The 21,680-nt window shown below is 42.6% G+C and overlaps 1 protein-coding gene across 2 annotated transcripts in view; it reads left to right on the top strand.

The window, feature by feature from the left end:
- The window catches only part of PSD3 (pleckstrin and Sec7 domain containing 3), a gene marked incomplete at both ends in the record, with an annotated part of 105,495 nt that extends 84,918 nt beyond the window's left edge, over positions 1-20,577 (top strand). For both annotated transcript variants that reach the window (XM_084224757.1, XM_084224758.1), the window contains 6 exons: positions 1,324-1,517; positions 3,900-3,970; positions 9,869-10,026; positions 10,869-11,013; positions 14,155-14,298; positions 20,365-20,577. In XM_084224757.1, coding sequence (XP_084080883.1) covers positions 1,324-1,517; positions 3,900-3,970; positions 9,869-10,026; positions 10,869-11,013; positions 14,155-14,298; positions 20,365-20,577 — 925 coding nt within the window. The remainder of the gene's footprint in view (positions 1-1,323; positions 1,518-3,899; positions 3,971-9,868; positions 10,027-10,868; positions 11,014-14,154; positions 14,299-20,364) is intronic.
- Positions 20,578-21,680: the final 1,103 nt, after the last annotated feature.

Raw genomic sequence — 21,680 nt, 5'->3', positions numbered from 1 at the left:
ATGTTCAGCCTGAAACATCCCCAGGCACAGCTTGAGGTTAGGTCCTCTCATCATTCACTGGTTGCCTGGGAAAAAAGGCCAACCCCCACCTGGCTGCAACCTCCTTTCAGGCAGTTCTAGAGTGTGATAAGGAGCCTCCTTTGCAGCAGAGCTGAGGATAAGATAGATTTGTTGCTATTGCTTGCAATTCTTGGAGGATGTTTTTTTTTGAATGGTCATTCCCACAAGCAGCCATGGTAGCAGTGTATTCATAAAGTAGCTTCTGGATTGATATGTGCCTTGCTAATCGTCGCATAATACATGCCTTTGAACATACAGATGTGTTTGGAAGATCTCCTTGAGCTTGCTCTCTCTGCCTGTTATCTGGGTCCAGTGGGATGCATCTAGCTGAGGTCCACCCCCAGTGGGTTAGCAATATTAGCCATCATTATGCTCAAATGATTTTTTTTGTTTTAAATCGTATGCTGGTCTCAGGAGGTGTTGCTACCACAACTTTTCAATGACAGCCTTCATACTCCCTGACACTCCTTTCCTAGTCACCTGGAGGGGAATGTGTGTGGATTTCAAAGCATGAAGGTCTACTCTGCAATCTGGCCTGTTCTCTGAAAACTGTTGTCCTACTGCTGTGATGGACGCCTTTACTTTCTAGGTTGCCTAGTCCTTTTTAGCCTTTGCCTGTGACAAGTAAAAAGGTATTTATTAGTCAGGCAACGCTTGTGACTTGCATTGTTGTCCCCAAGAGCTCTGTGGAATACATTGCCCTAATAAGTAACATTTTCAGCAGCATTTTGTTTCCAAAGATGATGTAATTCACCTAGTGTGGTTTTTATTTTTAAATGACTAATTTTATGTTAGTCTGCAGAGAAATAAAGAAAAAGAGGTAGAATCTGTGTTTCATATGCTAAGTTAAGGGGTAAGCCACAGTGATCTGTAGTATTCTAATTCTTTTCATCTGCATGTGAGCTCATGAAGAAATTGGGGACTTTTCAGCTGAACCCAGCAGGTAAATATTTCCCATTTTAGCAGTCAAATACGTGGAATTAAAAATAGGCAAAGCTGGAGGACACAGAATACTCTTGAAATCTAATCTTCTGAGACAATAATGGAAACTGGGGCTTTTTGAAAATCTGTGTCCTATGCTGGTGAAATAGGTGAACTGAAGCTTTGCTATAATATGTCTATATGTTGTAATATTTCTAGATTTCTCCCTAAATATGGCCCCCTATAGAGAGGTATATTTTGACAAGGAGTGTTCAAAAATTGCTGAAATGAAACTTTGCTGATCAGTCCATCCTTCATGCATGATTTTCATTGCTTTTTAAGGGATGAAGAAGAGAAAAAAAAATCTCACTCGGATGGTACAGATGAAAAGGATAATGGGAACCAGACAAAAGCTGTCAGTCGAATTGGCAATTCAAATAACCCATTCCTGGACATCCCTCATGACCCCAATGCTGCCGTGTATAAAACTGGATTTCTGGCTCGGAAAATCCATGCAGATATGGATGGAAAGAAAAGTGAGTAATTTTTCAAGCCTAATGTGTTATTTTCTTGTTATGTCTTCACAATGCCACTTGCCAGTGATCCCATGTACTTCTCAAGGCAAATAGTGCTGCTTCATTTGGGGAAATAGCGGCAATAACAGGCAATACAACAACTGGATTATCACAATCACTGTTAGGCCAGAATTTACAAGGCTCAGTCCCTTTGCAGCAGCTCTAATGCATAAGTATAAAAAGTAATGTGATATAGCAAAGCCTTGTGAATTTTTGGGCTGAAAGAAAGTTAATGTAGGGTTTTACAGATAGAAAATAATTTCAAGTGAATTACAGTAGCTGTTCTTCAGTAATTTGATAATTCTCTTTTTCCTTATATGACACCAGATTGTTCCGGATCTCCCCTCCTCTCTGGGTCTGTCTTTAAAGAAACGCTGTTCTTTACCTCTGTTTAGAAGATCCTGTTCCCTTCCATACTTTCCCAACCTTGGGTCACATATCCAGTGCAGGGTGGCAGCTTTTGGCACCAGCCAGCTTTACTATACAGTTCCCCCTGCCCCTTTCTTGTACTAATCCTGCTGTGTCTCATACTTACTTTAATTATTTTCTTCCCTTCTTGTCCTACTTCTGTTTGTGATGCAGTAATTATCAAGGGCTTCTGATGCACCTGTGTGTGTTTTGTTGTTTGGATGTCTTCATTTCTTATCTATAGATCTTGGAAAAAGCTGAGGTTAGTCAGAGCATCTGTGTTTTCCCCAGTAACTGTTGATGATTGCCTATTCATGATTCACATTGGTGGGCTAAATCCCAAAGACAAAGTCTGGCTTCATGATGGGTTTCCAGTAACAGCCAGACTTTCCTAGGCTAAGCTCTTTGGTGTTCACATGTTTTGCTAATCTGTTTTAGAAGGTACAATGAAAGGTCATATTTTCAAGATGGAAGCTAACAGCTGGACAACTGGATTCAGACTGCTCAAGCTGACCTAATTCTTTGTGGTGGCTGGGTACTCTAAATAGGCTTGTCTTTATTAAACATCTTCTTATTCAGCCTTAATAAGTAATTGTATCTAGTTGCCTTTATTAAGTAATTTCTTTAATTATAAACACACTGTCATTCTGGAGATAACTCTTATATGAGTAATGTAATTAAGGCCATGTTTTCTCAAGTTCCTGTACAATTTAAAAGTCTGTCTTTCTCCAGAAGGTTGCATTCTGGCTTTCCAGGCGCTAATAAGACTTCTTTCGTTTGTTTGTTTGTTAGACCTTTTCATATTTCATTTTCTAAAAGAGTTCTTGCAGAGCAGAGATTAGCATGTATGGGATTTCTAATGAAGTGATGTGCTAGAATGCTCATCTGTATTTTCTCAGGAACCTAGTTCTGAGGGCTAAAGCGCTTAGCGCTTAGAGAAGAAGGATGTAACAGAGCCCAGTGGCTGAAAACTGAACTTAACAAATGCCACTTAGAAATAAGGCCTGTTTGGCAAGATGAGAATGATTAACCACTGGGACAAGGGACTTGTAACCTCTTCATCTTCATTTTCTGTCTTCAGATCAGAATGGGATGCCTTTCTCAATGTCATTCTTTAGTTGTGTGTGTATTAATTTTGGTATAGTTCAGTGATACACTATAAGGATGTTGGTCAGTGGCATGTGCTTGGTGGGGAGTGAGCTTAAGATGTAGGCTTCTGGTCTCTGGTGGTGTGACTGTACAGCCTGTGCCTAATTCTGTTGCACCTGAATTTCAGACTGGATCTTTCAGCCTTCATGCTGAATTTACTTCCCCCTACCCTGCCACTGCTTGTCTCTAGGAGTTTATGGGCTACATATGTTGTCTCTGTTATGTTCTTCAACCTGTAACTGACCTTGGCTTTCTTGTGGGGTTGGGTATTTTACATATGATTTTGTTTGGCACCCTTTCCTTTCTCAATGCCAGCTTGGGGGTGCAGCAGCAGTAAAGGGGAAGGATGCTCTGGGGAGATACTGCTTTCTGTGTAGTATCCCTCTGGTTCTAAGCATTTCCCGCTAGCCTGATTGGCATGTAGAAAGTCTGCTTCCTTCTGAAAACAGCCCTGGTGCAGAGCTCAGGCGTAGTTGTGTATGGACAATTCCTGCCTGTATTCAAGAGCACAAAGACTGGATCTCTGTGGCTCTCTGTGGCTCTCTGTGCCCTGCTTTCTGCATTGCTGCTGTTCTTTCTGATCCAGTGCACGGCTCTCATCAGGGTTGTTGTATTACTTTCTCTCATGGCAGGTACATGCAGGCATTGTGCTAAGTTGCATTATCCTAAGTTACGTTGCATAGTTCGAAGGAGGTTTAACACAGGTCTAATGTAGCTCTCCTGTAGCGTGTAAAAAGTGTAAAAATGGATCTGATTTAAATGGGTTTTCATTTGTTTTCTTTTCAGCTCCCCGGGGAAAACGAGGCTGGAAAACCTTTTATGCTGTGCTGAAGGGAACGGTCCTGTACTTGCAGAAGGTAGGGGAAATCACTGTCTTTTGAAAACTAATTAAAGAGGGATAAAGCAGCACGCATCCTCTCCACTCTCTCATCGTACCTCCAGGCTCCTTTCCCTCGGATGCACAGCATGGCTGATCTCCCTACCTCCACCCTATTAACACACACATTCAGGCATGAATCCTCTCATTGACACCCTCTCCCTTTTCACAATTTCAAGTTCCGTTCCACTGCCTGCATCCCCATGTGCACCCTGTAAGTTCCAGTATATGCCACTGCTGTCTCTCATGGCTGAAAAAGCCAGCCAGTTTCACCAGCAAAGACAGTGTCACCTCTCTGTGTTGTGCATGCATTCCTCTAGGCTGCTTTTAACTTTGCATTTCATATGTATGATTTCCCCTTCTGTAAGGTTGTCCTCCTTTCCCACCTTTTCATAGTACTCTTTTCTGCAGTGCCTGCAAGATCAGCTGCAAAACAATTGAACAACAGCTTGGCTTTGGTAGGAGTCTGCAGCTTCTGTTCCTTTGCAAAATTGAAGGATAAAAGGATACTTTTTTCCCACAAAGCAAGAAACGACTGGTTTCTAACAAAATGTGCATCCTGACAGCAAGGTGTCTAAAAAAAAGTCAGATGAAACCCTTCAAGCCTTTTGTTGCAAGCTTAAATATATTATAGTACATTTTTAACTGCACTGTTAGAACATAAAATGCAACATATGAGTGAGAACTGTCAAAATCAAATAAATGGCAGCAGCTAAGTAGGTTGTTAAGGCTTTTTGCCCTCCAATATAGATGAAATATTCATGGAATATCTGCTGCTTGTCCAGACTGCCCGTATTGCAGAAGTATGCTTCTTTGAAAGCTGTTTTACATTTTCACTCAAAAACTGATAGTTTTGTAACTATCAGGAGTGCAGGTACATACTGCTGTTTCCTCCTCCCCTGCTGTAGCTTTCTGAAGTTGTTGGTTTCACTGGAGCCAACCTGAAAAGTCTCTTGAGAAAACAGAGTGATTTGAATCAGATTATTATAGCATGAGGTTTACAAGGTGAATGCTTGGGGTGCAGTACCTTTTCGAGGGGGCTGAAATCCTGAAACAGACAAAACAATCTGCAGTCAGGATAGAAGATTTGGGCTATAAGTTGGATGTGATATGTTCAGAGCCAGTGCAAGAGACTAAAACCAAGTCTGCTGAATCCCAAGTCCTTTTGCTGGGAACATGTTCAGGTATTACTAAAATGCCTTCATGGCAGGCTTGTACTTGCCTTTTTCTGACCAAAGTGGATTTATCTGCTTCAGTTTCTGAAATAAGTAATCTTTAATGTTCACCTGAAAAAAACTGCATGTTTCTCTGAGAAATAAGAATGCTCCTTTTTTGAAATACAATATTTAATTCCTTTTTTGATATTCAAGGGGAAGAACTGAGTATACTGTCTATTTTAGCACCTTAATTTAGTATTTTATGACTATTGCTGGCATATTGGTTTAAAATGCTTTCTGTTTAATAAAATGTAGAGATGCTGATGTAGCATGCAAATTTTCTACAGATTGCTGCCTTTTCCCCTGTTACCCTCCATGCTTTCAGGAACAGGGAGTAATTTCACATATGACTGCATTTTTGCAGAACAAAATGCTTTGTTGGAATTCTTGTTCTTATTTTTTTGTTAGTTGTGTATTTTGCACTTCTCAGAGCACTTGAATTCAGTGGTTACTGGGCAGTACTTCACAGAGCTGCATTCTCCCATTTAAATGGGAGCCATCCATTGCATTGAAGCCATCTTACTGTTGCACACTGCCAAGCAAGGCTTTTGCTTTTGTGCTGTGAAAGGTTGACAGAAGGGTGTGATGGGAGGTAACTCATTCCAAGAGTCATGGTGCAGCTGTAAGCCTCCCCATCGTTTCTCTGGCCCCTGCTCAGCCACGTGCTGCAGCTGTGAAAAAGTCTGTAATTTCTGCCTCAGATGGTCCACCAAGGCTTTCCTTCAGCACACAAATAAACTTTACTCTGTGAGGGATGTAGTATCATAGAAGGTGAAGGTGCCAGAGTTAAAAAAATACACAGCTAGGCCAAGTAGTTATAGTAAAGGTTGCTGAGCTGCTGTTTCCTTCTGTAGGGACTGAAATTATTCTAATTTTAGGAAGTACTGAAGTATTTCAGAATAGTTTGATTTCTTTGCAGAAGTGCATAGTTCTGGAAATAGTCCTGGCAATAGTCCTGGTCAAAGGATTACCTTGGCTCAATTCACCTCACTTCCCTCTTGATTATAGAGAAGGTGAAGCTGACGAAGTGCAGTAGGGCAGGGTGCATTCACAAGCACGTCCTCTTTCTCTCATTCCTCGTTTACCTGTGGAAATGACATCTGTGATGGTGATTTCATTGCACTATTCAAGCAGAATAGAGAGAAATCTCACTGTACAGGTGCTGTGTACACACAAACACATGTACAACCTTGGCAGTATTGCTTTCTGTATTCATCTGTAACTCAGCTGTTCCCTCAGGACACTATTGTATTATAAATATTAATTTTTCATAGCAGCTGTGATTCTCCCAGTGGGTACTGTGATCCCAATTCTGCTGTCTCTCTGTTTGCACTGCTGTTCTCCTTGTTTTGCTGTCAAAGGCCGTGTATGAGAATGTTTTGTAAATGGTGGTCACTTGAGATTTACTGAGGAATTTTCTGGACAGCCTTGTCTCCCTGCCCACCTTTTTTTTCCCATTGGAATTATACCAGTGCTAATTCCTGTGGCGCATATTGTTTTGTTCTTAAATAAGTGATTAAGGAAAGATGGTTTCTGAATTCTGAATAGTGAGCACAGAGAGCACTGGAGGAACTCAGTGGAAATGTTCACAATTAGCCAACTAAACATGCCTGCGCAGTATTATATAAAATTAGACGTTTTACATGTTTGGGACATTGGCTGTGTCTCTGGGCATCCTCAGGCCAAGGTTAATTTCCTGCCCTCTGTTCATAGCAAGAGGAAATTGCAAAGTAGCAGCTTGACAGAGTGTCTGTTCACTAGACTGACATGGGATGTGATGTGCATACACAAGAGAAGCTTATAAGGAGAGGACATAAGGCTGACCTCACTTCCTTGCTAGAAATGGCTTCTGGGCAAACAGTGCACGACACAAACCTTTGTGTTTTGTTTGGACTCTTCTGTGAAGTTTACAACATCTTTGCTCTTTGATGTGGCACTTTATAATCTTGCAGCCTTCAGGTTTTCTCAAATTTCCTCTGTTAAAAATTAAAAAAAAAAAAAAAAAGAAGGCCAGACTCAAGTGAAGTGTTTGGTGGTGAGACTTTCTGAAAGAGGATCTTGCAGCCCTCACATGCAGTTGCATGGAGACATCCATCCATGGTACGGTGACTGATAAGAAAAGACAAATGTCATTCTCTGGTTTACCAAAAATGTATTTAGAAATATGCTGACTCTGGGTCATCAAGATGTGGGAAAGTCATTCTCCAGGAGTTTGAGAAAGATTAATTCAGCATGCCATTGCATTGCACGCAGCACTCACATCAGCCTTCAGCTGACAGACAGATCACAGTTTCTTTCTGGCTCCATATATATTTCTTGCCACTGTCTAGGTCTGACTTTAGAGAGCTGCCTTCCATTTCAACTCAACCTGAACGCTGACACCAGCACATCATAGCACATGCTGTCCTTGACGGCTTAGGCAAAAATGGATGTTCCTACTCCCCTAGCATTCCCTACCAGTCAAAAAGAGTTGAAGGCCTTGGAGAAGGAATTTTGGCAGCACATTCATGTCCTTACAGCTTTCTCTGAGGCTGGCAAACTACTTGGAGACATTTCCGGTATGCTGATCAGTGCCTTCGGAGAAGCTGGCAGAGCCCCAGCTGTCAAGGTAGATTGCAGCCAACTGATCTGGTAGGATTAGCAAGGATTACCGTGAATACTTTCTGTTGGAAAGGAGGGCTTATAAACCAGGGCTGCTTCTGGGGCTGCCCAAATGTGGACTTCTTCTGAAACAGATTTAGTCACCAGAGCAAGTTGTAGACATTGGATGCAGCTTACAGAGGAAGCTAGGAGGCAACAAGCTAAGTGATAGCTGACACTGTCTCTATGAAATAATTTGAGGTAAGATAGAGTATCATATGTCTGAGGCCTGTCTAAGTCCATTTCCTGGCTCTGAGGTTTTCTCAGTCTTCCTGGATAATGGAGCCAGTCATTTCCCCCAAAACTACCACCAAGAAAATCAGCTTGTGAGCCCTTACAGGAAGGGGCTTGACCTAAGGCCTTGCCTCCTCCATCTTCAAGACAGGGTATGCCAGATTTCCTTGAAAAAGGTTTAAAGAAGTGCCCTAAGTGGGCATAGGCAAAATCCTTCAAGACAGACAGATGCCTCCAAATTTTGCTGAGTCTCAAATTATGAGAGAGGAAGGACATTTGGCTTTGCTCACTGCTGGCCCTTGTAAACCCCTTGTACCACGGATCTTTAGGTTGGAGGCTGCCCTTTGGTCACCTGTGCAGTAATGCTCTGCCTTTCTGCTGGGCCTGCCAGCAGAAGTGGTGGGTTGTGCCCTTGTCTAGCTCCAGATGGAGGCGGTGGTGTGGCAGGACTGCTGGATAGCTGCCTCTTTCTCAGGTTAAGTGTCTGAGCTGCAGTGTGGGAAGTTGTGGGCTTGCATTAGCAGGACCTCCATGAGAAAGGATGAGACATGACAGAGGAGCCAGATGTTTTCTCCTGCCTTCCAAGAGGTGGTCAACTCAGCTGGTGACTTCCTATCCACTGAAACTCAACCTGGAGAGCCCCAGCCCAGCCTGGCTGAAAGCTCAGATACCTTTGGCAGGGGCATAGATTCCTCTGGCTCCAGTCCTGTTTGGTGTGCTGCCAGAGAAGTTCTGTAAATGAATTCATGCACATTAAGCAGCTCTTCTCTCAGGTGGGTGTCTCCCTGGATGTTGAAGTTAGTGCTATCCCTGTGCATACTCTGCGTCCTGCTAAACCTCATCTCGTAAATTGTGTCAAGTGCAGGATCAATAGTTACCATGCCTGCAGGGAGTTATTTCACTGCCTTGCAGCTGTCACACTTGGTGCATATTCCAGGTGAGACTGATTTCTGTGATACACTAAGGGGGAGAAATGGAGTCAATTACAGACTGCTTTGGCCTCCCCTTCTGAAAAAAAAGTGATGCAGCCTTGGTGGAAAATCACTTTTCTTCTAAAAGCTCCTGGCTTTCCCAAGCCATTTATAGTCATGTGGGCTTTGGATGGAACTTGTGGCTACATTATTGTGACCTTGTCCAGCTTCCATCACTCAGAAGATCAAAGACTGCTTCCAGGCTAATGCTTGAAAAACAAGAGTCCCTGTTTTTGTCATCTGGTGTTAGGAGTGGTACTGTTACTGTGTCAGAAACCCAGATACAGCTGTGCTTGCCGTTTGTAGACCCTCGTCAGAGAGACATAAGGGAGTTTGCTGTAATTTTCTTTGTGGACTTGGTAAGAAGGCTTCTCTAGTGTGTGACGGCTTGCCTGGGAGCACCTACAAAGGTAATTGGTTGAGAAAAATTAAAATCAGGCAGTAGAGGCTGAGAACGTAAGTAGCTGAGCCAGTGGAGTTGGGGAGCTGATTATGAAGGATTCTTGAAATGAAGACAAATAATCTGCAGCTGTTGTCATAGTCAAATACTTCCTCCTTACATCTCTTCCTGTCAAGCAGACAGTAGAACTACTTCTCTCCCTTGGAAAGACATCAAAACAGAGAAAGAAAGAAATAAAGAAAGAGAAAGGAAAACATGTTAAAGGTAGTGGAAACCACAAGTCAGGTTGCACTTAGTTCATATACTCTATTATTATTTCTGAACTCTGGAATAAGGTTTTTTCCCTAGGCTAACGACAAAGGAATAGTACATGCAGAAATTAAATGCCATAAGTTTTCCCCCGCTCTCTCCTGCAGGATGAATATAAGCCAGAAAAGGCTTTGTCGGAGGAAGATCTGAAGAATGCGGTTAGTGTGCACCATGCACTGGCATCCAAGGCGACAGACTATGAGAAGAAACCCAATGTCCTCAAGCTTAAAACAGCAGATTGGAGAGTCCTGCTTTTCCAAGCCCAGTAAGTACTCTCCTTGTGCCACTCATTGAAGAAAGAAAATCGTGCTGAAAGAGGAATAAATTCGTGCCTGGACAGGTTAAAACAGAGGCTTAAGAAGTTCAATCTGTTTATTTGATCAGAAATAAGATTAAGTAGTAATGTGATTAGAGTGCACAAGTAGTGCATGAGAAAGAAACATTGGTTTTAAGAGGCTTTTTAATCTAGCTGAAAGAGGCATAACAAGATGCAGGAGTAAGAAGCTGAAGCTCCAGGAAATTCTATTTGGAAGCAAGGCACAAACTCATAACAGTCAGGATGATTAATCATTGAAGCAAATGACCAAAGGCAGTCTTGGATTGTCTGTCTCCTGATGTCATCACATCCTAGCTGGATGTCTTTCTAGAAGATGTTCTGTGGTTAGAAACATAGTTACTTAGTACAAGGATGACTTAATAAAGTTTTTCATGCTGTGATATCCAGACATAACGTATTACCTGCCTTTTGCTTCTGAGCCCTTTTCTGCTGAGATCCGTATTAAGCCTCCTAGAGATCTGTGATGTCCAGCACAACTGAGACCTTAGGATATACGTCTGAATCAGGGCATTAGTTGGCTATGTCAGCTGTGTTACTGGGATTGGATTAGGGAAAGATGTGTGCTAGGGTGAGATATGGACCTAACCACAAGCCAGCCTGTGACTGAGATACTTAGCACTAACTGCTTGCAAACACAGGCAAGAAGACGGAACAGACTCTTAAGACTTGTCCAGTTTTGGCTATTCTGACTTCTAAAATAACTATAGAAGAGATGGAAAGAGGTAGACAAGGCTGAGTCAGCAAGTGCTTAATATGTGTTGTTTCCTCAGGAGCCAAGAAGAAATGCAGACCTGGATCAATAAGATTAACTGTGTGGCTGCTGTCTTCTCTGCACCACCATTTCCAGCAGCCATTGGTTCTCAGAAGAAGTTCAGTCGCCCACTCCTGCCAGCCACCACAACAAAGCTATCTCAGGTGAGACATTTTTATACAGAGGGTAGGTGATAATGATTTCTCTTTCTGTCCAGGCACTTGGTGGTGGTCCTTGTCACTGTTTTTGTAGCTGTTGCTGCTGGCAGTCCTAGGAGGAGAAGGCTTGCATAGTAAATCTCTGCTCATTTCCTCATGCAAGATTTGAAGTGGGGGGAGAAAAGGAACACACTCAAATGCAATTGATTTATATTTTTGAAGAAAATAGTACCAGATAAAGAATTTTCTTCTTGTGCTTATGGCCCTGCAGAGAACATGTCAGATACTGATTGATGGGATTTTTTTTTTTATTTGAGTGTTTATGAAAGCCACTCATTTCAGAAGAAGTGGGCATATTCCTAGTCTTTGGCTTATTGAATTGATAAAAGGTGAAAGCTGATGCATCAGACAAACATCAATTATATTTCTCCCACTAGATTTTCCAGACTCCCATTTATCAGCTCAGGGATTTTCTGTATAATATATATTTATAAACTGTGTGTTACATGAATCTCTTCAGTCTCCCTTGTGATCACACAAGCTTTTAGCATCCCATGACAAGGAGTTTCATAGCTCTACTGCTTCTTGCACAAACACACGTATTTCTGCTTGTCTCAGACTAGCTGTGTCAGATGCTTGTGTCCATAGCTTTTTGTATTTTGGGAGATGCAATGCCTGCCTGGAATTCCTCCTGCATTGGCAGGAACATCATACTGAGTGTGTTGATCAGATTGACAAGAGTGACAGAGGTTGTACTTCATGGCATCTTCCTGTAGCTATTAAAGTGATCTGCCCATGCTGGATTGCTTCTTAAATGCGTTCGTTGGGTTTTTTTTTTACTGTCTTCATAGCTTAGCAACTATAGAAACCACTGTATCAAAAACTGTGTTTCTGTAAGGGTATGGGGTTTTTTTAGGTTGCCCATGCTTTTTCTCTCTCCATGAGAGCAGCCTTTCTTCTTACACTGTGGTGACTGACTTACTGTTTTTTGTTCTGGGTTAAAGTTGTGTAAAAAAATTATACTAATCTTGTTCTCATCCTTTTGGTTTTAGTTTTTGCTCATGCATACCTTTTTAAAAATACAGTATGGTGCTTCTGTAATTTACCCCCAGTCACCAAGGGAAGCTTTTTTACTCATTGTTGTTCTGTATGATTGTTCCATTTAGCATGTTGTTTCCTAGTCTCATTGTTTCCATTTAATCTGGAAAGGGAAAAGATAAATCACAACCCTGTGGTTTGTATCTTGAAGAAGGAGAGACATGAAAAGTGGAATAAGATAAGCTGTTTTAGATAAGCAGAAGAATGTTAAGTGTTCAAAATAGATAAATTCAAAGGGAAGCAGAAACATGTCTGCTTTCATCTGTCAGTGTGGAAAAGCTGCCAGCAGGCTGTTTCTCATGAAAAAAAAAAATACAAATTGTCAGATGCCTGTGGTTGATGTTTATGATTTTATGGAATGAGTCATGATGGACACTACTTCTTCAAAGGGTCAGTTCCTGGTCAGCCAGAAGTCAAGGTGCAATGAGGACCTAGCAGGGGTAAGGAAGGAGAGGCTGGACATGATGACAGGTTGTGCAAGAGCATTGTATCAGACTTTCTTTCAAGAGTGGAGCAGTGTATGGTCTTGGTTAGTCCAACCAAGGAGGGATGTGACAAAGCTATATATAAAGGAACAACCAGTCTAGAAAAGACCTACTAGGGTGTTAGTTTTTTTTCTTTTTTTCTGAGAATGCACAGCACATACAAAAGCTCTAAAGATGGTGCCCTGGAAATGACAAGTGCTGTATTAATAGCTGCTCAAAGACCTCATGTCATCAGGCTGTAGGACTCACTACCACAGGATGTCCCTGGGACCAGGGAATCAGCACAATGTTAAGAGTGATTGGCCACTAATGAGAGAGCATATATATTTAGGGTGGTAACTAACAGCAATAAGAATTTTTTGGCAATCAGTAGCAAGTGGTTTCAGCCCTATGATATTTAGGCAGAGGCAAATTATCCCAAATTTTTCTCTTTTCATTTCCCCTGCAAAAGAATTGAAACACAAGGTTAGCTGGGTCTTAGCTATCATCATCTGTAGAAGTTTTTCCCCTTTCTGCTGTTTTCCACAGCTCCAGCTCAGTGAGCCAAGAGGCTCAGTCCCTAGTGTGACTCAGTGCAGTGCAGGCACATCTGAGCTAGGTTTGAAGCTGTGGGCTTCATCTGAGCTGTGGGCTCTGCTCAGAACCACACCACAGAGGGACAACACTGGCAGCTGTTCCCTCCTCTGAGGTGAGGTGCCTACACAAGAGCTGACCTGGGTACCACCTCTTGGCTAATTCACCAATATCTGCATGATCACATGTCTATTTTGGACTTACTAATTCAAATATAATTTCATATCCAAGCCTAGAAATGGACAGAAGGCCATCCTGCAGGAGATGAAAACCTTCTGAGATGAGGGAAGGTTAGCTGACAGATGGACTGGAGGAAGTGAGGGGGCCTGGGTTTTATGATAAAGGAAATTGCCTAGAAAGTGGGAGTAGCAGCTCCTCACTTTCTCCAACTGCACAGTGGGATAAAAATTGGTAGCAGCTTAGCAAAATGAGATACTTTTTGGGGACTGGACAGCCCTTTCTCTTCTGAATGCACTGTATTGTTCTAAACAAATTGAAGCCACATACCAGAGAGCTTTTGGCAGCACAGAAATAGAAGATGGGGCCCTGACTCCATGTCTTTTCTACCCAGGAAGGAACTCCTTTTACATTTCAATAACCTGAGGCAGAGTCTTCACCTGTCTCATTTTGCCCTTGGTTTGTCTGCATACCCAACAGTCTTAATTAATTTACAAAAAAATGTGTTAGAGCAAAAGTGTCATGTTGTCAGTATTGCTCAGCAGCAGGCTGCTTCCGTTGCTCACAGCAAGGCAATGGATGACAGGTTTGCTCTCCTTCCCAGTGGCATCTGCTAGCTGCTGAATTTTTCTGCAAGCTTGGCCACTTTGACTGCCTTTGAGAGAGCTGTTGGTGGCAGCGCTTTGGGATGACAGACCTTATCAATCTAAGAAAAAGAAACTATGAGGTATTATTGTACAGGAACCTCTCTATTTTTCTTTGCTTATTGGATATTTTGGATTCTGTCACCTAAGTGCCTAATGTGTTTCTGAAGGATGAACAGCTGAAGTCCCATGAAGCTAAGCTGAAGCAGATCTCCACTGAACTTGCTGAACATCGCTCCTATCCTCCTGACAAGAAGCTCAAAGGCAAGGAAGTAGATGATTACAAACTGAAGGACCACTATCTGGAGTTTGAGGTACATATGGGAAACATTATTACTTCTTGGGTGTGGATGGTCTTATATTTGGGGTACAGTCCTGAAGTTCTTAATTTTTCACTTTACTTCCCTAGGAAGTGTGTTCTTGCTAGGCAGAAAAGTCACAGCAATTGCAGGTGCTGGGATGTGGCTCTTCTTTCTGGTGAGAACTTCCTTAGTGAATTTAGCTCCCAGCCTATGACATGGAGGATAGAAGCAAGACTCCTGTCCTTCCTGATGTACCTATTTGAAGGGATTGTAAGATCTTCATGCACAAAGTGTCTCGTGTTGTAAAACTGTGTTGCCTAGTGTATTGGAACCTCAGTCTGTAAAGAATGACTGCATTCTGCAGGAATGCAGATCAATGGTAATTGTCTTCCATTGGTAGGTTCTGAAGGAACTGATATGCTGAAGTTATTGTCATAGGCATGCCTCCCTCGTCAGAGCCATTTGTGTTGTATACCACTGAGATGGATGTCAGGATGAGAAGGAAAATGGTAGAATTAAAGATCACAGATTGAGTGATGCAACTTAGGCAGATGCATTAGGAGATTGTTTTGAGTATCTGACAGTAGCTTTTGTCTGTAATGGTGTCTGCCACATTTTAGGACTATGTGGGAATGAATCGGCAACCCAGCAGATGTCTGGCATTTGTTATGACTACACCTTTGAGCTTTTTCCCCCAGGACTGCGAGTCAATGTTGCCTTGGGTCTGAAAGGATCCTACTCTAAATAGGCACTGCCTGGCAAGGAAAATACGTAGTCTGAGAAAGAGGAAGAGCAGATAAGCTGAGACCACCAGAGCTGATGCTGGAGGCAACACAGCACAAGCCTCCAGAACTGAAGTAAGCCTTCTGCCCCGTGCTATCAGTTTCTGTTAGAGGGACTCTTTTTACTCCTGGACTTAAATCACTGCATACTTTTGCTTTTGCAGAAGGTTAACCGCTGTGTAACCACTGTGCTGAGTTTCACTTTCCTGTAGCAATGTCCATCAGCATGGCTTTATGAAGGAGGAGCTGTAATCTGACCAACATGATAGTCTTTTATGATGCGATGTTTGTTGTGATGGACAAGGGGAGAGAAGTGAATGTTGTTTGTTCTTCACTTCGACAAGAATTCTGACATTGTCACCTCTAATGACCTTGTAGTCAAGCTGATGAAGTGGATTAAGAACTTGACAGTGAGGTGAACAATCAAGATCAAAGGGTTGTGATCAATGGCACAGTGTCAGTTTTGAACAGAGCACTCAGATGCACAGAGTAAGCCACACACTTTCTCTCTGGAGGGCATCTTGTAAAACTTGGAAGGTCAAGCATTTTCTTCGCTTTGGGTTCTTGACACAAAGTTTATTTTCTGTTAATTTTAGAAGCTTGGTGAGTTAGGATGAAATGTAGGCTGGAGTGTTAAACATTTATAGAAAGATTGATGAGGGAGTAGATTGTTGTGGGAGTTTTTTTGTTTCCTGTGAATTTCAGCAGGGGTAAAATTTATATTCTTTATCTTTTGAGGATATTCCTCAGGTACCTCAGTACAAATCAGAACGTGTATAGACAGGAAACAAAAGGTGTCCTCTTCACTAGTGGTGGTCTTGAACAGCATTTGAGCTGTGCAGTTTAGATAAATGATCAGCTCTACACAGGTGCTCATCTAAGCAGGCAAGTTGTGGCAACAGCTTCGGTTATGTGGGAGAAATGGTAATTCAAGGCACTGGTTTGCTGTGCTGTGTTACCTTCACACTAAGCACAGATTTCACAGGCCATGTTGAACAAACGTCATGAGAGCAGGCAATTCCAAAATGTTGGAAGTCAAACAGATGAGGCAGAAGGCTAACTGGGATCTTCTTCTGGAGCTAAGGCAAAAAAGTAACATTTATGCTTAGTGGAAGCAAGGTCAGATGGCCTGGGAAGAATACAGAGAGAGATGCTGCTCACAGCAAGAAAGCAGCTTGTTACAAGAAAATTCATGTGGCCAAATCTCAATTGCACCAGGAGTTGCACCTGGCCAAAACCATGGGGAATAAAAAGAGTGTTTTAAAAATAGTGTCAATAAAAACAGTATTTTAAAATATATTAATGGTAAAAGACAGTGTCGAAATAACATCAGCATCTCACAGGATTAGGATGGTCATCTCACAAACAGGGACATGGACAAGGCAGAGGTGTTTAATGCAGTCTTTGCCTCTGTCTTCAATATGGATGGCAGACCAGGGGGATCTCAGTGCCCTGAGATGGAGGACCATGACTGTGAGAATGCTCCCCTTTAACCTTGAAGTTGCGTGGGATCAGCTGTTTCAGCTGGATCCCTGCAAATATATGGGGCCTAATGAGATTCATCCAGAATACCTCAAACAGTTTTCTGATGTCATCACAAAACTTTTCTCGCTGATATTTGAACATTCTGCAGAGATCCCAGTTAGCTGGAAGCTGTCTAATGTTTTCCCAATTTTCAAGAATGGCAAAAAGGATGACACTGGAAACTCCAGGTCTGTCAATCTCACTTTAGGGCCTGATAAAATGACAGAGAAAATTATTCTGGGAAGTACTGGGAAACACCTGGAGGACACTGGACCACAGCCAGAACAGCTTCATGAGACTAAAGTCAGGCTTTTCCAACCTGTTTTCCTCTTATGACAGGATAACCCACTTAGTTGATCAACAGAAGCCAGTTAGTGCAATCTTTTTTTGATAGTATCTTTTGATGCTGTCTCTCCCAGGACCTTTCTGGAGCAAATGTCCAGCCCACAGCTGGATAAACACATCATGTGATGGGTGAGCAGCTGGCTCATGGGTCGGGCACAGAGGGCTACAGTGAATGGGGTGACATCAGACTGGTGTAACCTGTCACTAGTGGGGTTCCACAGGGCTCCATTCTTAGCCCTGTGCTCTTCAACATCTTCATAAATGTCCTGGGGTGCATCAGGCACAGCATAAGTAGCCAGGCAAGAGAGGGGATTGTCCCACTCTGCTCTGCACTAGAGCAGCATCACCTCAAGTGCTGGGGGCAGTTTTGGGCCCCTCAGTTTAAGAAAGAGATGAAGCCCCAAAGCCTCCAAAGCAGGGCAGTGAAGATTATGAAGAGCCTTAAGGGGAGGCCCTGTGAGGAGCAGCTGAGGTCTCTTGGTTTGTTCAGCCTAGAGGAGAGGGACTGAGTGGAGACCTCATTGCAGTCAACAACTTTCTTGTGAGGGGAAGAAGAGGGACAGGCACTGACATATCTGTCATGATGTGTGGGAATGGTCTGAAGTTCAGGGGAGGTTTAGGCTGGACATTGGAGAGAGGTTCTTCTTCACCCAGCGGGTGTTTGGGCACTGGAACAGGCTCCCCAGGGAAATGATCACAACACCAGCCTGACAGAGTTCAAGAAGCATTTGGGCAATGCTTTCAGGTACATGGTGTGATTCTTGTGGATGATCCTGTGCAGGGCTAGGAATTGGACTGGATTATCCCTATGGGGCCTTTCCAACTCAGTTTATTATATTATTCTGTGAGGCAGTAAAAATCCCAAATCAAACCTAAATGTTGAGCTGTATGAAAATTGTGAATGGAAACTTTATGAATGGAAAGCTTCCCTTTAGAACAATGTCCTGTCAGGGTTGGCAGGAGTGGTGAAAGAGCTTGCTGCATGAGGTTAAATGAAAAGGGGAAGGGCAGGTGAGGGAGGATTTTCTAACTGTTTCGGGCTGAGACAGCACGCTAAACCTAGTGTCTGCGTACAAAGGGCCATGCTGATAGATCTCGGGATACACATCAAAAGGGCCTGTGAGGCCCAGGTAAGGTAGCAACATAGTACCATTAGGAAGGAAGATGCCATTTTCCTTTTCTGTAGGTCCTTACAATTTCTTTTTGTTCACACACTGGTGATGCCTTCATTCTTGTTCCTGGCGAAAGACAAGTGAGATGGAGAGGAGGTGACCCATGAGGTAACTGGTCCTTGTTCAGATGTGCAGCCAGTAGCATTTGTTTTTGATGGTGTCTTTGCTTATACACACTGTGGAAGGAACAGTTCTCATTGCCTTCCTTCTGAGGAAGTACTGCATCAGATTGCAAAAAATTTGTTGCTTATTGCAGAAAACTTTGAGAAATATCTTTTGAGTGCTGTCAGGTAAGAGGTGAAGCCAGAATACTGATGTGTAGCTGCTTCATACTTCTTTATAATGTGCATTCATTCTTCAAAGGTAATGTTGCCGAAGCTTTTGAATGTTTTCAACTTCTGTCGTTTTATTTCTTGACAGAAATTCCCAAATTAATGTATTTTTAGGCAAAATTTCCACTAGAATTTACCTAACTTCAAATGTCAGGTCACTGAAAGACCAACTTTGTTGTGGTTGAAATCAAAGTAGAAGTGTGTTGATTAATTGTAATATAAATCAAGGGTCCACGAAGTCCAGGGGAAAATGGCCATTTGCACACATGCAGGTCATGATTTTCTGTTCTGATTGCCTAGTCTTGAGACTCTGATGGTGTTTACTGGACCAGTAAAAGCATAAATAGTAAAGCCCCCCTCTCAATTTCATGATATTACGCTGTTCCAAGCTAAGAGCACTGGCTGGCCTTTTGCAGAAGTGTCTGGTTCATTTTGTGATGAATCATCCATCAGCTCAGTGCATCATCGTCAGGGTTCTTCTTGCTGTTTTTCCATTTCCATTTTTATTAAATGACACATCTTACCTGTTTCATGTGTTTGTCTCTCACGTTGTGGAGCTCCATCTCCAGATATAGAAGTCATAGGAATGCTTATTTATTTAATTTGTAGGAGGATTCTGTTAGAATTCTCTTCTATGAGGGTTTGTTTATTCAAAGGATTCTCAAAAGCCAGTCACATTCTCTTCTTTTTTTCCCCCTTTATATTCCACACTTCAAAGCAATTGCCAAGCTTTTTGACTTCCTGCCCTTAAATAAATGTTTTTACCAGAACTTTATTATTTTATTAGAAAATGTAAAATATTTTCTTAAATGCTTTTTTCCTCTGTCAGGAACATAATAACTTGGCTGCTGTTTTGCCACTTTCAAATGCAAGTTTACAATCAGTACAGATATTTACATCCACCTTCCCTGACTCCCAGCACACTGAGATCACTGTAATTACAATGCCTGCCCTATGTCTTTAGTGAGTATATCAGGACAAGTTACTAAATAAATCTTATCAAGTGGATTGCTCTGTTCTCAGGACCTCCTGCCTGAACATCTGTTTTTGAGACCCTTCAGGGGTCTTCTGTTACTGTACCCTCATTTTCTTCCTTGCCGAATTGTTTCTTGGAAAATGATGCAGTTGTAGCAAACAGAATGAAATCTTCCTGTTAGAGAGAGAATCTTCCTCTGGTCCAGACAAGGAATAGAACAAATGGGCGTGGGGCACGATAACGTGGACTTTTTCCAGTTGAAAACCACAGATGTCTGGACAGACAGCAACGTTCATCATTCCGTGTGAGTGACGTAGCAGGGAGACATGCCTTGCTGCTGTCATAGCCCTCTCATCTGCTCCTTTTCCTTAAGGTCTGGCCTTTTAGAAGATTCTCCCACATGCCTAGTGGTGGCCATCCTGGTACAGTCTGAACTTAGACCCTGCTTTGGTTTCTCCCCTGTGGATAAGAAAAGCAGGAAAAGCAGAACCTGCTGGTGGGAGTGCAGGATTGCAGCAGAGCAGGATTTTTGTTGTCTCTTAGTTTAGTGCACTTTATCTCCATGCGTGCCTGAGCACATAGGATCGCAGTATGTGTGAGCATGGCTTTGGTCTCAACAGGACTAAAGTAGCAAGCTTTTGTTTGGTAGTGTTACTTGGAATGGGAGATACCACTCATCGGAGCATCGGAATTTGTGTGCTGCAGAACTGAGTGCCTCTAGTTACACAGCACCCCAGGCCTCAGTCTGCCTGAAATTCCTCTTTGTTTAATTTACATTAGCCACTGTTGTTCATATCCGTATTAGGCACCACTAATGGTGGTTCGCATATATGTTGAACTACTGGCTTTCAAGGCCAGCAGAAAGCATTAAGTTACCTAGGTGGTCTCTCATGTGCCCCTGCAGAATTTCTTCCAGACTGATTTGTGCCTTTCTTTTCATTTCCCAGAAAAATCGCTATGAGATTTATGTTGGCCTACTGAAAGAAGGGGTGAAGGAACTGCTGAGCGGAGGAGAGAACGATGCGCCGGGACTGAAGAAGTCCCACTCAAGTCCTTCTTTGAATCAGGAGTCTCCAGTTAGTGCCAAGGTGAAACGCAATGTCTCAGAGAGGAAGGACTACAGGCCAGAAACACCCAGCATTAAGCAGAAGATCACTTAGGGTGGAAATGACAACTAGGGGAACAGCCATGCAGCAAAGTATTGGTGATCAAAATTTTTTCATTTAATAACCTGTCATTCACAAAAAATAAGTGCATCTGCCTGAATGGGGTGTTAGTGACATTTTCTATTGTATATTTTGCTGTTTCTGTGCAGATTGTGGGAGATGTCTTTGCTCCTGCTTTGCTTTGCTTTGTTAATTTATCATTTAGCAATTGAAGCATCGGGACTTTTTTGTGTTATTCTGTTTCTAAAGGAGCTGGGGAAGGGGTAGAGCGCTGTGACATTTATTCTGTCTCCTCCCCATTTATCTCCTCCCATCGGCATGTGGCTTTCATCTCTCAAGTCACTTGTCACTTTATTTACGTGGTGGGTGGGAAAAATAACTGGACAAGTGCTGCAGTGCTGTGAATGTGAGCTGTAGCTGTGAGAAAAGCTGTGCAAACACACAGCTGCAGAAGGCTGACTAGAGGATAGGGTGCTGGGAACACTAGTTTCCTAACAATGTGGGGCATGTTGGTACTGGTACTTAGCAGCAGGTGGTACAGTAAGTAGTCACTGTTGCTTATTGTTACTGCATTGACCCTAGACACTTCTCGAGTGTGAAGGAATGAAACCTGGAAACCTCTGGCAATGCTGAGATGACTGCATTGGAATAATTTATTTGCTTCCTTCCAAGCAGAGAACCTTCTCCTGAGTTTGCAGGCTGGAAGGCATCCAAACCCATGCTGTCTCTGCAGTCAGGAAGATTAGGGATTACCCAGTTGGAATGGCTATCTGGTCTTCACACTTATTTGCAGAGAAGGCTGCTGTAGATGTCAGCCACTATCATTATATATTAATTATATATATTAAAGACAAAGGGCCTCTGTGTAGTTTTTAACTATACGCTCTCACTTAGCTGCTATATAGAGCCTTATGATATATTGTGTCCTGTCGCTTCCCCTTCCAGGGGTTTCCTTGTTGGTGTGCACAGAGAGCTGCTTTCAATTCCTCTCATAGTGACAAAGCACTTTGCCTTTTTTCTTCAGAACGGGATTCTCCTCAGTTCTCCATTTTCCTTCTTTCGCTCACATATAGGTGGAAGAGGCTGGTGCCTCCTCA

This window comes from Fringilla coelebs, assembly GCF_963513975.1.
Source record: "Fringilla coelebs genome assembly, chromosome: Z".
NCBI classification, from domain to species: Eukaryota; Metazoa; Chordata; class Aves; order Passeriformes; family Fringillidae; genus Fringilla; species Fringilla coelebs.
This window is presented reverse-complemented; position numbering and strand designations above follow the sequence as displayed.